Source organism: Panthera uncia (assembly GCF_023721935.1).
Source record: "Panthera uncia isolate 11264 chromosome C1 unlocalized genomic scaffold, Puncia_PCG_1.0 HiC_scaffold_4, whole genome shotgun sequence".
Lineage (NCBI taxonomy): Eukaryota > Metazoa > Chordata > Mammalia > Carnivora > Felidae > Panthera > Panthera uncia.
In genome coordinates, this window is record NW_026057585.1 from 73,330,235 (window position 1) to 73,346,605 (window position 16,371).

Consider the following 16,371-nt stretch of genomic DNA (forward strand, 5'->3'; position numbering starts at 1 on the left):
AAAAAAAAAAAAAAAAAAAAAAAAAAAAAAAAAAAAGAAAAGAAAGGCCATTCCAGGCAGAAGGGACAGATATTACTGTAAAAGCAGAGCCCAGGTAAAATTGCAGAGCTTTTAGAGAAGTAATTTAGTTAGAGATTCAAATCTTAGGGTAGAAAGTTTAAGATAAGAAATGGCAGATGATAAGCTGAAGAGGTAGACAGAGGAACGAATTGGTAGTTAGGGGAAGGAACGTTTCCATTTTTAAAGAGAGAAGCAAAGTACAAAATAATGTCAAAGTAGACTTAAGCCTTTTGTACATTTGTGTGCCCAGCTGATGAAGAACCTGGAATTTCAAATGATAACATTGAATCTAGTATAAATGACAGTGAATTAAGCGCTGGCTCTGTAGAAGCCCAGAGTCTTGTACATAGATTCAGAAAATATTTACTAAGCATCTACTGTATGTAAAGTTTGGGGCAAGATTCTGTGTGGAAAACAAAGTGAAAACACAGCCCTATCCACAAATACGTATTTCGTTTCATGGGTGAATTGAGTACTAGGAATAGAGGAATCAGAAGACAAGTTACCTGTCATGGGTAGCAAACTTTTCCCCATCCGTTTTGACAGAGGAAACCTCGGACTTTGCTGAACCCACCACCCACCTCACCAACAACCAGCACCCCTGAACCGGACACCAGCACTGTACCCCAAGATGCTGCCACCATCCCCAGCTCAGCCATGCAGGCCCCCACAGGTAAGAGCAGATCATGGTATTAGCTACAACAAGGCCCAGGCCCCAGTATCTGTACTTTCTCTTGTCTTGCACCAGCAATTAGACCCCTGTCCATTTGTAAACCTAAATCAAATCTTTAAAAAAAAATTTTTTTTATCTTTGGCATTTGAAATAGTTTCAGAGAAACCTTCATCCTTTCCAAGCAATTGAAGAAACTTGGATAGATGTTCTGTGAACTCAGGGCTGGGGAGCTGGGGCATGGGGTGGGGTGGAGGCAGGGCCAGCACCAGGAGCCCCTGGCCCACTTTGTATTAATACTCATCCTTTCCATTTGGGAGTGCTCCCTGTTTACTGATCCCTTGCAGAATCCTTCCAGCATTACAGTAATCCTGCCACCACTCAAATACGTGTGCAACTGCTCTGATTTTTTTTTTTTTTCTAGTGAAAATAGTCTTTCTTGGATATTTAGAAAACAGGATTGTGGGAGATATTTCTCATTAAGAACTTTGGTATACTATAACACATGAGGAAGAGTCAGTAACCACCCAGGGTCCCACAGGGCTATTCGCTCAGCACGACTGTAACCCGATAAGCTGCCTAAGAAAACCTGAGCAATTTAAAATCGTTTATATACCTTATAGCTAAATTTTTTTTCCATAAGTTATATTTTATAGTAGAACTTAATTACTCTTTTCTGACTGTTCAAGAAATGGCACAAAATTAAGCTAATCAACTTGGGTATTTGTATTTATTTTCTTCTCTCCTGGGGAGTAAATTCAGCCTTTCCACAGCCACTTGGTTTCACAGAGCTCTTAGTCAAACGCACATGGCTCTTTCTCGGAGAAACCAGAGCTATGAGCCTCTTCACTGCCTAGGACTCTCAGCCGCCACTCAAGGAAGGGCTCATACTTGAGTTAGCACAGGCTGGAAAAAGAGCTCCTGGAAGGGCAAAAACAGGGTGCCCAGGTGGTTTTTATCTGTGGAGCCTGCTGTTGAGGTATTAGTTTGATTTTTTTTTTCCTTAAAGGAATCCTTTTTCCTACAGTGTAACTGCCACGCATTGTCACCAGTACCGTCTTCCTAGTTCGACTTCCCTTCCCCTCCCCAGCCTTCAGACTCTCCCGCAGTAATTTCTGCTGCAGCAGAGTTTGAGGAAAGCTGCATCATTGGTGGGATATCATCTTATTGGGAACCATCATCTCTGTCCTCAGTTCAGGTAAAATAAGAATAGTGGCTGCAGGCTTAATTTCCAGGATCGTATCAACAAACCCATCCAACTCAAGATCTTGTAGTGGGTTCTTTTTTACTTGAATTGGCAAGCTCTCCTAAACCCAGTTCTGATGGAACCTTAAACCTCCTTCCTTGTGACACTTCTGGCAGCTTGGTTTGGTCTGGCTCGTCCCCACTCTGTGCAAGACTGGTCTTTTGGGGTGGGCTTGATTTCAAAGGCTTGGACTCTTCGGTGAGTGGAAGCAGAATAGGAATGGCCTTTTGCTCCCCTGAGGTGACAGGTCTCTTGCAGAGTGAGCAGTGGTTCCGCTCCAGGGTTTCTCTTAGGATCTTAGCTGCTCGGTGCTAAGTCATCCCACAGTTCCCCCTCTGCACTAGTGAGTGAGTGGGGCCTTGGCAGCATCCAAGGGTTCTGTAGGACAGATCTGTGCTTTGACAGTTTGGTTTGCAGACTCCCTTGGCTTGCTCCACTGAGGCAACTTTTTACAACTTGATGGGAAGTTTTCACTGTCTTCTGAGGTATTTTTTTACATCTGAGGTTCCGTTTGTGGGAAATTCAATAGGCTGAGAAAATCACTCACTTTCTGAAGAAAGGTCAATACTTGTAGTCGAACTTGAGGCAGTGCGTTTGAAGACGTTGGTTCTTTCCTCCTCCCACAATCACCTCTGGTCCAAGTAGAGAGACCACCGTTGCCAGGCTGTGACGAGTAACTGCCACAGTGGAATCACGGGTAGCATGCCAGCCTGGTAATACCTGTGACGAGGTGACTTTCTTCAGCTGCTCCTGAGTGAAGTGCTCCACACACGCCTCCAGGTGAGACAGCAGCACTTTCCACGTGTGCTCATCGTGACCCTCAAACAGCTGGAGCGGCACGGGGATCACCTGTGACTGGAACGGGGCCAGCAAGAGCCAGCAAGGGAGTTCTGGGGTTTCTCCCTGTGCACTGTCTTTTACGGAGCCAAGCAGATGAGGAAGAAAACTTTTAAAGGCTGCTGGCTCTGCACACACCACCTGGTTAAGCAGAAGAGGCACCAACCATGATGCTATTAATTCCTCTCACGAGCAGCTGAAACTTGAAGAATTCTGATTTTTTTTCCTCTTTACTCTTCAACATTAAACTTTTCAAGAAATTCACAACTTCTAGACCATCGTTCCTGAGGAGGTCATGGGCAAGGTGCAGAGTGCTGGCTGACATCTTGGAATGGGATAAAGCAAGGTCTGTTGAAAGCTGAGGAGAACCAAAACGGAGACCCAGCGCTACAGTTATTTTCCAGAGAGTGCCTTCTCCCTCTTCTCAGGACCCCTGTAGCTGCAGACTGACCAAAGCAAACATCAGCCCATACAAACCCAAACAAAGACCAGGCTGATTTTTTAGCATCATTGATGGTGGCAAACTTGGTGCTGTGAGAGTGAACATGATTTTTGGAGACCAACCAATGAACATTTGATTCAGAGCAAAGTGTGGTGACTATTTTTTTTATCTGTCTCCATTTCATAAACCAGCCATCTATGAAGGTAACTGAAAAAGCTACACCAGTAGAATAGATATACAGTCTCCCAGTGGGGTAACTATAAAGAATAATTCTCATTTCTTTTTTTTTTTTAAATTTATTTATTTCGAGAGAGAGAGAGAGCCTGAGCAGGGGAGAGGCAGAGAGAGAGAATCCCAAGTGGGCTTTGCATATCAGTGCGGAGCCTGAGGCCTGGCTCGATCCCATGAACCACGAGATCATGACCTGAGCCGAAACCAAAAGTCGGACACTTAACTGACTGAGCCACCAGGTGCTCCTTTTTTTTTTTTTTTTTAAGTTTATTTATTTTGAGAGAGAGAGGGAGGGAGGGGCAGGAGAAAGGCAGAGAGAGAATCCTAAGCAGGCTCCACACTGAGACCACAGACCGATGTAGGGCTCGATCCCACAAACCATGAGATCATGACCTGAGCCAAAACCAAGAGTTGGATGCTTAACTGACTGAGCCACCCAGGTACCCCATGAATAACACTCATTTCTTATGTGTAAAGTAAAGATACGTGTGTGAAACCTTACTCTGCTTACTCTGCAGATTCTCTACCTTCTTTAGAGATATTTAAGCAATTGGAATAGTCCCCAGGGAAGTTAGCATAGTCTTTTTCTTAGAGTTAACTATGTCTCCACCCAAATCCTGGAATGTTAGAGCTTGAAGGGAAGGCCAGCTATAGTTTCTTCTCCAACTAACCATTGGAAGACAACATAGTCTACCTGTGGTATTTATGTCCAGTTCTAGTCAGGGTCTTATCACATATTTCTCCAAATACATCATCTGCATCTAGCCCCAGCCAATGACTGGGTTTGCTTAGTCTAAAAGAGTGTCATTAGATTAATGAAACAATGGCCTTTGCCCCTAAGCTCCATGGATGAGGAAGAAAAACACAGATGAACACTTTTCTATGAATCAATAGAAATATTGATTATGTTTTCCAACCCCTAGATGCCTGTATATTTGCTTGGTTTGCCCCATATCATTCTGGATACCTCTAAGGTGCCTAGTTGTCTTTTCAACATTACCTGGAAGACCCACATTAGTGGATCGCTTTGGCTATTAAGAGCCTTTTCTGGTTCCATACAAATTTGAGGATTGTTTGTTTTAGCTCTGTAAAGAATGCTGGTGTTATTTTGATAGGGACTGCACTGAATATTTAGATTGCTTTGGGTAGTATTGACATTTTAATGATATTTGTTTGTCCAATCCATGAGTATGGAATGTTTTTCCAGTTTTTTGTGTCTTCTTCAATTTCTTTCATAAGCTTTCTGTAGTTTTCATTGTATAGATTTTTCACTTCTTTGGTTAGGTTTATTCCTAGGTATCTCGTGGTTTTTGGTGCAATTGTAAATGGGATCGATTCTTTGATTTCTCTTTCTGCTGTTTTGTTATTGGTGTATAGAAATGCAACTGATTTCTGTACATTGATTTTATGTCCTGCGACTTTGCTGAATTCATGGATCAGTTCTAGCAGTTTTTTTGGTGGAGTCTTTTGGGTTTTGCACATAGTGTCATGTTGTCTGCAAAGAGTGAAAGTTTGGCTTCCTCCTTGCCAATTTGGATACGTTTTATTTCTTTGTGTGACAACCCACTTTAGAAGCTGAAGATTTAACTCTTCTTAATCTCCTTGTCACTTACCCACCCACACACACTTCCCTATCTTAATACCATGATATTATAATTTTGATTAGATTGAAAGTCAGTATTTTGTCATTGTAATTTGTGGAATGCTATTCTCAATTGAACCAAGTAGTGTACTATGATTATTCTTCCTTTGTTGCACATTTTATTTTCAGAGTAAATCTTGTTGATTTCTTTTTTTTTTTTTTTTAATGTTTTTATTTATTTTTGAGACAGAGAGAGACCGAGCATGAGCAGGGGAGGGGCAGAGAGAGGGGGAGACACAGAATCTGAAGCGGGCTCCAGGCTCTGAGCTGTCAGCACAGAGCCGGATGCGGGGCTCGAACTCCCGAAGTGTGAGATCATGACCTGAGCTGAAGTCGGACACTCAACCAACTGAGCCACCCATGCGCCCCTCTTGTTGATTTCTTTATGTGTTTATTTTGCTAGATAGTTATTAATTCAACCTTAAGCTCTCTTACTACTATGTATATCTCTCTTTATGTTCAAGCACATTATATATTCTATCCATTTCAAACCCTTAAAGAGAAGTCTCTTCTGGAGCCTTCTGAGTTTCTCAACATCCTCTTCTCCTACCATTTGTGTTCTTCCTGGTTTGCTCCTTCCCATGTCTTTATTTTCCCATGTAAATCTTTCATAGATATGCATGTTTAATTTTGCATGAAACCTGTTTGTTCTCTTTGAAGCTTCTCTTCATCAGTAGTATTCTGCAATCTCACCTGAGATGTGAGTATTTTTACTGGCCATGCTGGACACTTCATGTGCCCATCCATTCTTTAGTTTCTTGAAATTTTCTTAAATTCTTTTTTCAGTGACTTCCTCCCACTTCTTTGTCTCCCTTCACTCCTTCTGGCACACATGTTATTCAAATGTTGAACCTCTTGAACTCGTAGTGTAATATTATTAACCCTCTTTATTCTTATCCCTATTCTCCTTGACGTTTTGCTCAACTTTTGTCAAAGCTTACCTCAACTGTATCTTCCAGACTTTGTATTTAGTTTCTTGTGTCTAGCATCTTACTTTTAAAGTATCCTTATTCATTATTCTAGTGGCATTTTCCAAAGGGTGTTTGGTGGAAAACCAGTCCTGCAAAATTATCTGCCTAAAAAGATCCTACATACATTTAGGAAATTGGTCACATACACTTAGTGTATGTGACTTCCCCACTCTTGGATATTCGCATCTGCTATGAACTCTTTTTTGTTTTCTGAATTTTTTACTAGACTGGTTTTTGTTTTTTTTTTTTTAGGTTCACAACAAAATTGAGCAGAAGGTCCAGAAATTTTCCATATACCCCTGCCTCCACACATGCACAGCCTTCTCTATTATCAGCATTCCCCCACCAGAGTAGTAAGTACATCTGTTTCAAGTGATCAACCTCTATTGAAACATCATTATCACCCAGGGCCCGTAGTTTACATTAGGGTTCTCTTGTGGGGTTGTACATTTTGTGGGTCTTCACAAATGTATAATGGCATGTATCCACCATCATAGGGTAATACAAAATATTTTAACCGCCCTAAAAAAACGTCCATGCTTTGCCTATTCATCCCACCTTCCCCCCTAACTTCTGGCAACCACTCATCTTTTTGCTGTCTCTGTAATTTTACCTTTTCCAGAATGTCATGTATTTGAAATTATGCAGTATGTAGCCTTTTCACACTGACCTTTTCACTTAGTAATGTGCATTTAAATTTTCTTCATGTCTTTTCATGGCTCATTTCTTTTTAGGGCTGAATGATATACCATTGTCTGGCTGTATCACAGTTTATCTATTCACCTACTGAAGGACATCTTGTTTGCTTCCAAGTTTGGGCAATTATGAATTAAGCGGCTGTAAACATCCATGTGCAGATTTTTGTGTGGGCATAAATTTTAAATTCCTTTGGGTAAATACCAAGGAATGAGATTGCTGGTCATATGGTAAGAGCGTGTTTAGTTTTGTAAAGTATGGCCAAACTGGCTTCCAAAGTGGCTGTACCATTTTGCACTCCCACAAGCAATGAATGAGAGTTGTTTTTGCGCCACATCCTCGCCAGCATTTGGTGGTGTTAGTGTTCTGGATTTTGGCCATTCTAATAGGTGTGCAGTGGTATTTCATTGTTGTTTTATTTTGCGTATCCCTAATGATATACACACACACAAGGGAAAGCGTCTTGTCATATGTTTATTTGCTATTTATGTATCTTCTTTGCTGAGATAGCTAACAGTTTTTAATTGGGTTCATTTTCTTATTGCTGACTTTTTAAAAATTCTTTGTATATTTTGGGAAACAGTTCTTTATCAGGTGTACCTTTTGCAGATTTTTCTCTCCCTCTGTGGCTTTTCTTCTCATTATCTTGATTGTGTCTTTCACAGAGCAGAAGATTTCAATTTTAATGAATCCAGCTTATCAACTATTTCTTTCATGGATCACACCTTTGGTGTTATATCTAAAAAGCCGTTGCCACACCCCAAGGTCATTCTCATTTTTTCTCCTGTTTTATTTTCTAGGAGTCTTATAGTTTTGAATTTTGCATTTAGGTCTGTGACCTATTTTGAGTTAATTTTTGTGAAGGGTATAAAGTCTGTATCTAGATTCCTTTTTTTTTTGCATGCAGCTGTCCGGTTGTATCAGTGCCACTTGTTGAAATGACCGTGTTTTTCTCTATTGCATTGCCTTTGTTCCTTTATCAAAGATCAGTTCACTGTATTTATGTGGGACTGTTCTTCAGCTTTCTGTCTGTTCCTTGATCTATTTGTCTATTCTTTCACCAATACTATACTGTCTTGATTACTGTAGCTTTCCAATGAGTCTTGAAGTTAGGTAGTTTCAGTCCTTGTTCTTCTCCTTCAATATTGTATTGACTATTTAGAGGTTTTTGCATCTCCATGTAAACTTTAGATTCATTTTCTCAGTAGCCACAAAATAACTTGCTGGGATTTTGATTGGGATTGCATTGAATTGTAGATCAAGTTGGAAAAAACTGACATCTTGACAATATTGGGTCTTCCTGTCTGTGAACATGAGATATCTCTTCATTTGTTTAGTTTCCTCTTTCTTATTTTATTTTTTTATTATGATAAGTGTACTCTTTAATTCCCATCACCTATTTCACCCATCCCCCTACCCAACTCCCCTCTGGTAACTATTAGTTTGTTCTCTGTAGTTAAGAGGGTTTTTTTATTATTATTATTCATCAGACTTTGTAGTTGTCCTTATGTAAGTTCTACATATTGTGTTAGGTTTATTCCCAGTATTTTATTTTTGGAGGTACTAGTGTGAATGTATTGTGTTTTTAATTTCAGATTTCACTTGTTTCTTGCAATTTGACTTTTGTATATTTACCTTGTATCCTGCAACTTTGCTATAATTGTTTATTAGTTCCAGGATTTTTTTTTTTTTTTGTCAATTCTTTTGCATTCTCTACATAGACATTTGTGTCATCTGTGAAAAAGAGAATTTTATTTCTTCTTTCCCAATCTGTATACCTTTTATTTCCTTTTCTTATTACATTAGTCAGGACTTCTGGTACAATAATGAAAAGTTGTAGTGAGAGGGAACATACTTACCCTGTTCCTGATCTTAATGGGAAAGCTTCTGGTTTCTCACCATTAAGTGATGTCAGCTGAAGTTTTTTTTTTTGTAAATATTCTTTATCAAGCTCAGGAAGTTCCCCTCTAGTCCTTATTTGCTGAGAGTTTTTATCATGAATCAGTCTTGGATTTTGTCAGATGTTTTTTCTGCATCTATTAATATGATCATGTAATAGTTTTTTTTTTTTTAGCCTGCTTATGTGATGTATTACATTAATTGATTTTTTAATGTTTTGAACCAGCCTTGCACACCTGAAATAAATCTCATTTGGTTGTAGTGTATATATATATTTTTTAATGTATTGTTGGATTGGATTTGCTAGTAATTTGTTGAGGATTTTTACATCTACAGACATTGGTCTGTAATTTTCTTTTCTTGTAATGTTTTTCTCTGGTTTTGGTATTAGGGTAATGCCAGTCTCCTAGAATGAATTATGAAGTATTCTCACTGCTTCTGTTTTCTAAAAGAGCTTATAGGTAATTGGTAAAATGTATTTTTTAAATACTTAGTAGAATTCACCAGTGAATCCATCTGAGTCTGGTGCTTTCTATTTTGGAGGAATATTAATTATTGATTCAATTTCTTTAATAGTTATTGGCATATTCAGATGATCTTTTTCTTCTTGTGTGAGTTTTGGCAGACTGTGGATTTCATGGATTGGTCCATTTTATCTAGATTATCAAATTTGTGGGCCTAGAATTATTCATAGTATTGCTATGTTATCCTTTTAATGACTATGGATCCGTAGTGGTGTCCCCTCTTTTATTTCTGATAGTAGTAATTTGTGTCATTTTTTTTAATTTGGCCTGTCTAAAGGCTTTTGATACTATTGATCTCTTCAAAGAACCAGCTTTTGGTTTCATTTTTTTGTTGTTCGATTGACTTCTTGTTTTCAGTGTCATTGATTTCTGCTGTTCTTTATTATTACTTTTCTTATGCTCACTTTAGATTTAATATGCTTTTTTTTCTAGTTTCCTAGAGTAGAAGCTTAGATTTATTTTTTTAATGCTTATTTATTTTTAAGGGAGAAAGAGACAGAGTGCGAGCAGAGGAAGGGCAGAGAGAGAGGGAGACACAGAATCCGAAGCAGGCTCCAGGCTCTGAGCTGTCAGCACAGAGCCCAAAGCAGGGCTCAGACCCACAAGCTGCAAGATCATGACCTGAGCTGAAGTCGGCTACTCGACTGACTTAGCCACCCAGGTGCCCCAAGCTTAGATTATTGATTTCAGATCTTTCTTCTTTTCTAATACGTACGTTCAATGCTATATATTTCCCTCTATCCACAGCTTTTGCTGCACCCCAGAAATTTTGATAAGTTGCATTTCTATTTTCATTTAGTTCAAAATATTTTTAAATTTATCTGGAGATTTATTCTTTGACCCATGTGTTATTTATATATATATTGTTTAACCTCCAAGTATTGGGGGGATTTTCCACCTATATTTCTATTACGGATTTTTTGTTTATTCCATTGTGGTTTAAGAGCAAACATTGTATGATTTCTATTCTTTTAAATTTATTAAGGTTTATTTTATAGCCCAGTGTGTGGTCTGTCTTCATGAATGTTTCATGTGAACTTGAGAAGAATGTGTGTTCTGCTGTTGCCGAGTGAAATAACCTACAGATATCAATTATATCCAATTGATTGATGGTGCGATTGTGTTCAACAGTGTACTTACTATTTTCTGCCTGCTGGTTCTGTCCATTTCTGAGAGAGAGATGACCATTTCTGAGAGAGAGATGATGAAATCTCCAATTAAAATAGTGGATTCATCTGTTTATCTTTAGAGTTCTATTAATTTTTACCTCGGACTTTTTTTTTTTTTTTTTGATTGATTGATTTTTAATAGAGAGAGACAGAGCACACGTGGGGGAGGGGCAGAGAGAGAAGGAGACACAGAATCCAGAGCAGGCTCCAGGCTCCGAGCTGTCAGCACAGAGCCTGACATGGGGCTGGAACTCACAAACCGCGAGATCATGACCTGAACCGAAGTCGGATGCTTAACTAAGCCACCCAGGTGTCCCTTTACCTCTGACATTTTGATGGTCTGTTGTTAGGTGCATATACCATAAGAATTGATATATCTTCTAGGATAAATGATGATTATATCATTATGTAATGCCCATCTTAATCTGCAATAACTTTCCTTGCTCTGTAGTCTACTCTGTCTGAAATTAATATAGTTATCTTTCTTTCTTTTAATTAGTGTTAGTATGGTATATCTTTATCTCTGCTTTTCATCTATATGCCTCTTTATAGTTAGAGTGAGTTTCTTGTAGACAACATAGAGTTGGGTCTTGTTTTTTGATCCACTTTCAGAATCCCTTTTAACTGATGTTTAGACCATTGATATTTAAAGTGATTATTGACATAGTTTGATAAGTACCATATTTGTTGAGTTTCCTGTTTGCTGCCTTTGTTCTTTGTGCCTGTTTTTGTCTTCCACTTTTTCTCTGCCTTTGGTGGTTTTAAATGAGCATTTTATATGATTCCATTTTTTTCTCCTTTTTTAGAATATGTTATACTTTTTTAGGGTTTGTGTTTTTTAAGTTTATTTATTTGAGACAAAGTGTGAGTTGGCGGGGCAAGGCGCTGGGGGGAGGTGGGCAGGGAGAAAGGGAGACATAAAATCCCAAGCAAGCTCCCCACTGTCAGCACAGAGCCGGAGGCAGGGTCAAACTCATGAAACCGTGAGATCGTGACCTGAGCTGAAACCAAGAGTTGTATGCTTAACCAACTGAACCACCCAGGTGCCCCTCTTTTTTAGTGATTTCCCTAGAATTTACAATATGCATTTATAATTAATCCAAGTCTACTTTCAAATAGCACTATACCACTTCACAGATATAATAACAAGAAATCCTAATTCCTCTTTTCCATCCCTTGTATGATTGCTGTCATTCATTTCACTTACACATAAGTGTTAGTAAGTGTATACATAACACGTACAAATATATTGTTGTTATTTCTATTTTGAACAAACTGTTATCTGTTAGATCAGTTAAGAATAAGAAAAATAAGTTTCTATTTTGCCTTCATGTATGTCTCCTACAGTGCTCTTTATGTAGAGTTGAGTTTCTGATTGATATTATTTTCCTTCTCTTCAAGGAACTTCTTGAACCTTTTTTGCAAGATAATCTACTAGTAATAAAGCAACAAACTCCTTCTTTTTTTTTTTTTTTTGTCTGAGAAAGTCTTTATTTCTCCATCACTTTTGAAGGCTAATTTTTCAAGGTACAGAATTCTAGGTTCGTGGATGTTTTCCCTCAACACTTTATTTCACTCCAGCGTTTTCTTGCTCACGTGGTTTCTAAGGATGTAAGTTTTGCTGTTGCTCCTCTATAGGTGAGGGGGGTTTTCAAGATTTTTTTCTTCATTTTTTGATTTTCTGCATTTTTATATAATATGCTTAGTTGTAGCATTGTTTTTGGTATTTCTCATGCTTGATGTTCTCTGATCTTCCTAGATCTATGGTTTGGTGTGTGATATTAATTTGCAGAAATTCTTCTGTCCTTATCCCTTCAAAAATTTCTTTTGTTCCTTTCTTTATTCTCCTTCTGATATTCCTATTATGTGTATACTGCACCTTTTATAGTTATCCCACAGTTCCTGGATAGTCCCTTGGGAGTTTTTGTTTTGTTTAGTTTTTTCAGGTTTTTTTTTTTTTTTTCTCCTTGCTTTTCAGTTTGGGAAATTTCTATTGAGATATCATCGAGCCCAGTGATTCTTTTCTTGGCTATGCCCACTGATAAGTCTACTAATGAGTCCATCAAAGGCAGTCATTTCTGTTGCCGTAAACATTGCAACAGATCTCTAGCATTTCTTTTTGATTCTTTCTTAGAATTTCCATCTCTTCATTTACATTGCATATTTGTTTTGCATGCTGTCTACTTTATTCATTAGAGCCCTTAGAAAAAATCATAGTTTTAAATTCCCAATCTAATAATTCCAACATCCCTGCCTTGTCTGAGTCTGGTTTTTACGCTTTCTAGTCTAAGGCTAGTTTCTTATGTGTATGCTTTAGTCTTATGCTCTGTCTCTTAAAACTGCAGTTTTTGCCTTTTAGTATACCTTGTAATTTTTCTCTTGATAACCAGACATGATGTACTAGGTAAAAGGAGTTGTTGTAAATAGGCCTTTACTAATGTGATGGTAAGGTTCTGGGAAAGGAAGAAGTGTTCTATAGTCCTATGATTAGGTCTCAGTCTTTGCGGGGGGGAGCGGGGGCGTGGGGAAGGGCTGTGCCCCTAAAGTATGAACTTCACCAGTATTTCTTATCCTCCTTGCCCTTAGGTGGGACAGGATGGCTGGAGGAGGCTAGAATTGGGCATTTCCCTCTCTCCCAGGTAGGTTAGGCTCTATCACATCCCAGCAGGTTAAGCTCTGGTAAAATAGTTTTACCTGAGGGCAGGCCTTGTTAAGGCCAGTCTACTCTTCTGTAGACTCTTGCATGTTTTTAAAATGGTTCCTTTTCTGCACTCACTGATGGAAGCATGAGGGGATTTTTCTCTAAGACTGTGAGAATGTGGTTGAGCTCCTAAAGGTAAAACTCACAAAAGTGTGGGACACCTCCCCCTCAATGACTGGGTTTCTCTAGAGTTTTTAACTCTCAGACTTGTCCACACTAAACTTCCAGCAATTCATCAGTTATGTTTAGATTTTCCTGCCTTGGCATTGGTTACTGTGGAAAGTGTCTGCTCATGGGTTTCTGCTTGGTAAAATGTGGTTTTCTGTATTCTCCCATTTGTCTCCAAACTTGGGTGGCATCAGTTTGCCCTGTGACCTCACTTCTTTGAAGGATCTAAAAAGGATTGTTAATTTTTCATTTTGTTCAGCTTTTCACTTGTTGTTAAGATAGAATAGCCACTTCCAAGCTTTTAACATACTGAACCCGTCTCCAATTTTTTTGCAGCCTCTGATTTCATGGATGCAGTAGAAAACCAAAACATGACAATTATAAATTTTAATATTTTAATATTTAATATAAAATTTATATATTTTAAAAACAGGGCAAAAGCATAAACTATGAAAGAAAGGCATATAACCTTTTATGTACCAGAAAAAGGTAATATTAAAATTAAGACAACTCATCTCTCTTCTACATGGCATCATTTGGAGTAGCTCATTTGGGACTGGAGGATCCAGTTCCAAGATGGTTCATTCACATGGCTAGCAGAATTGGTGCCGGCTATTGGTTCTTCTCTACACGGACCTCTCTAGAGGGTAGTTTGGGCTTCCTCATACCATGGGAGGTGAGTTCCAAGAGCAATTGTCCCAAGAGACAAGAAGTAGAGACTTCCATTTTCTTAAGACTCAAGCCCCCTAATTAGCATAGCATCATTTGTACCATATTTTACTGATTAAGCAGTCATAGAGCTCAGATTCAAGAGAAGGAGAATAGACCCCACTCTTCTATAGGAAGAGGGTCAAAGAATTATAGACCATATTTTAAAGTCACCTCAGTCTACTCTCTGGACATAATTCACTTACATTTTTCCTGCCTGGGAAATTTATTCTTCCCCTTGCAAGAGTCTCCATTAAAAGTCTCTTACCTTTACAAATCAGGCTCTGGATCTGGGATCTCATCATCTAAATCAGATGCAGGTGCAGATGAGACCTCCCAGGTGCAGATTGTCAGGCACAGCTCCTTGAGTGTCGGTTCCTCTCAATCTGAAGACCTGTGAACTAAAGAAAAATGCTGTCTGCTCCCCACGTAGCCCACCTGCAGTGGTGGGACAGGCATTGGGTAACTTACAGATACACCCATCCAACCGGGAGTAGTCCCTGGCCTGTAGAAATTCTGAAATCCAGCCGGGCGCATGTTGCCAGCTCCTTAATTAGACCCAATATTACTTTCTTGGGACTGTTTTCCATGGCTCTCAGCTTTGTCCTCTGAATCATCCTTCATTTTCCACAGAAAACTGAGGTTGCTTTCTTGGTCTTCATCCCGTCTGTGAAAGGTTTGGGTCTAAAGGCTTCTTCTGTTCATTCTGTACCATTTCTGTCCCTTTTAGTCTGAGCTGCCAATGCTTCCACCACAATGAGTCTCTTAGAAACTTGAGGGGTTTACTAGGAATATTATTGGGATTTTCTTCATTAGACAAAGGCACAACCAAAATCTCTTGAAGATAAGCTCTTCTCTACTTTGGGCTTCCTCTGTAGCTGCTGTGAGACAATGCTCTTAAGAGTCTTAGGAACTCCTACCGTTTAAGGGAAAAAATCTGCAAGACTGAGCCCTAGGATTCTTAGAGGGCTCTTTGGTCAGAAAGAGTCTACGAAGCATAGTCTTAATCATTCTGGCACCTTAATAAAATATTTTATTGCCCCATCTGGATTTGACCCTTTCATAACTTAGAATTATTTGCCTTCTGGAAGGACTAGAAATGAGAAGCAATTTTATTTGTGGGCTTTTTAAATTTTTATATATTTTTTAAGCTCATCTTTCTCATTCTGCATTTTTATCATAGGCAATGAGAAGCCACCTTGCACTTTCATTACTTTGTCTAAAAGTCCCTTTAGCTATTTCACGAAGCTCACCAGGTACATTTATTTCCTAGTCCCCTGTTACTGCAGATGACAGTGTCATCAAACTCTAGATCACTACCTACCCACGTGGCCCCTGTCCTCCATCTTCCAATAAGATTTTCCTCTCTTGCCTTAGGCTTTCACTGACAGCCTTCTCAAGATCTTATAGGCTTCCATTCTCGAAGCATTGCCAGCTCAGACTAATGAGGACAGAGATGGTACAAAATGAAAAGAACTGCTTGACCCCCCCTCCCCCCGCCGCCTTTTACAGGCTTCTGTTCAAGCCCCTTTCTGCTTTCGCTCACACCCTTTTTGTGGCCCTTCATGCTTCTTTCTGCTTTCCAGTCTCAAAGCCAATGCCATGTGTGTTAGGTTTTTGTTACTGCGGTACCCTATCTCTGGCACCACTGTCTCTTCCAATAATCCTTTGCTACATAGCAAACCACCACAAAACTTCATGGCTTAAGACAACGATGTGGGCAGGGCTAGGTGGCAGCAGCTTGTACCTGTTCCATGTGGTGTCCGCTGAAGTGACTTGACTAGGGTTGGAGGACCCACTTCTACACGTGGCTGACAAGTTGGCTGTTGGTTTCTCTCCACACAGACCTTGCCACAGAGTAGCTTTGGCTCCTCACGTGTGGTAGTTGGGTCCTAAGAGTGAATGTCCCAAGAAAGAGGAAATGGAAACTGTCAGCTTCTTAAATAAGCAAGCCCTGGGCCCAGAAACTGGCACAGGGTCATTTCTACATAGTCTGTTGGTCAAGTATCACACAGATCGATGGAAGGGAGGTCAGAGGTGTGGGAGTCATGTTTTTAAACTGCCACAGTCTTCTCAAGGTTTTGTAGTTTGCCTTTTATCTTTCACCCTTTAATCCATGTTAGAATTTCTTTTTGTAATCATCACAGGACTGGTTATATTTTTTTTCCTTTTGTGTAAACACACAAATCAAATAAAATTTACATGCAGTGAAACATACATATCTTAAAGTACAATTAAATGAGTTTTAATCTTTGTAAGCACCACGTAACCAGAACTCCAGTCAAGATGAAAGTCATTTCTACCACCCCTGGAAGTTACGCCATGCCTCCTTGTAAGTCGGCCTTCTCTCCCACCTTCATCCTGATTTCTCTCACTGTAGATTTGATTTTTCTGTTTTGAACTTAAT

General features: G+C 39.2%; 1 protein-coding gene and 1 pseudogene across 11 annotated transcripts in view; one reads left to right on the plus strand and one right to left on the minus strand.

Moving 5' to 3' along the window:
- Window positions 1-16,371, plus strand: part of SCMH1 (Scm polycomb group protein homolog 1) — a 151,640-nt gene that overhangs the window by 111,103 nt on the left and 24,166 nt on the right. For all 11 annotated transcript variants that reach the window (XM_049617394.1, XM_049617395.1, XM_049617401.1 and 8 more), the window contains one exon: window positions 607-733. In XM_049617394.1, the coding sequence (XP_049473351.1) occupies window positions 607-733 (127 nt within the window). The remainder of the gene's footprint in view (window positions 1-606; window positions 734-16,371) is intronic.
- Window positions 1,616-16,288, minus strand: LOC125913323 (protein-associating with the carboxyl-terminal domain of ezrin-like; annotated as a pseudogene).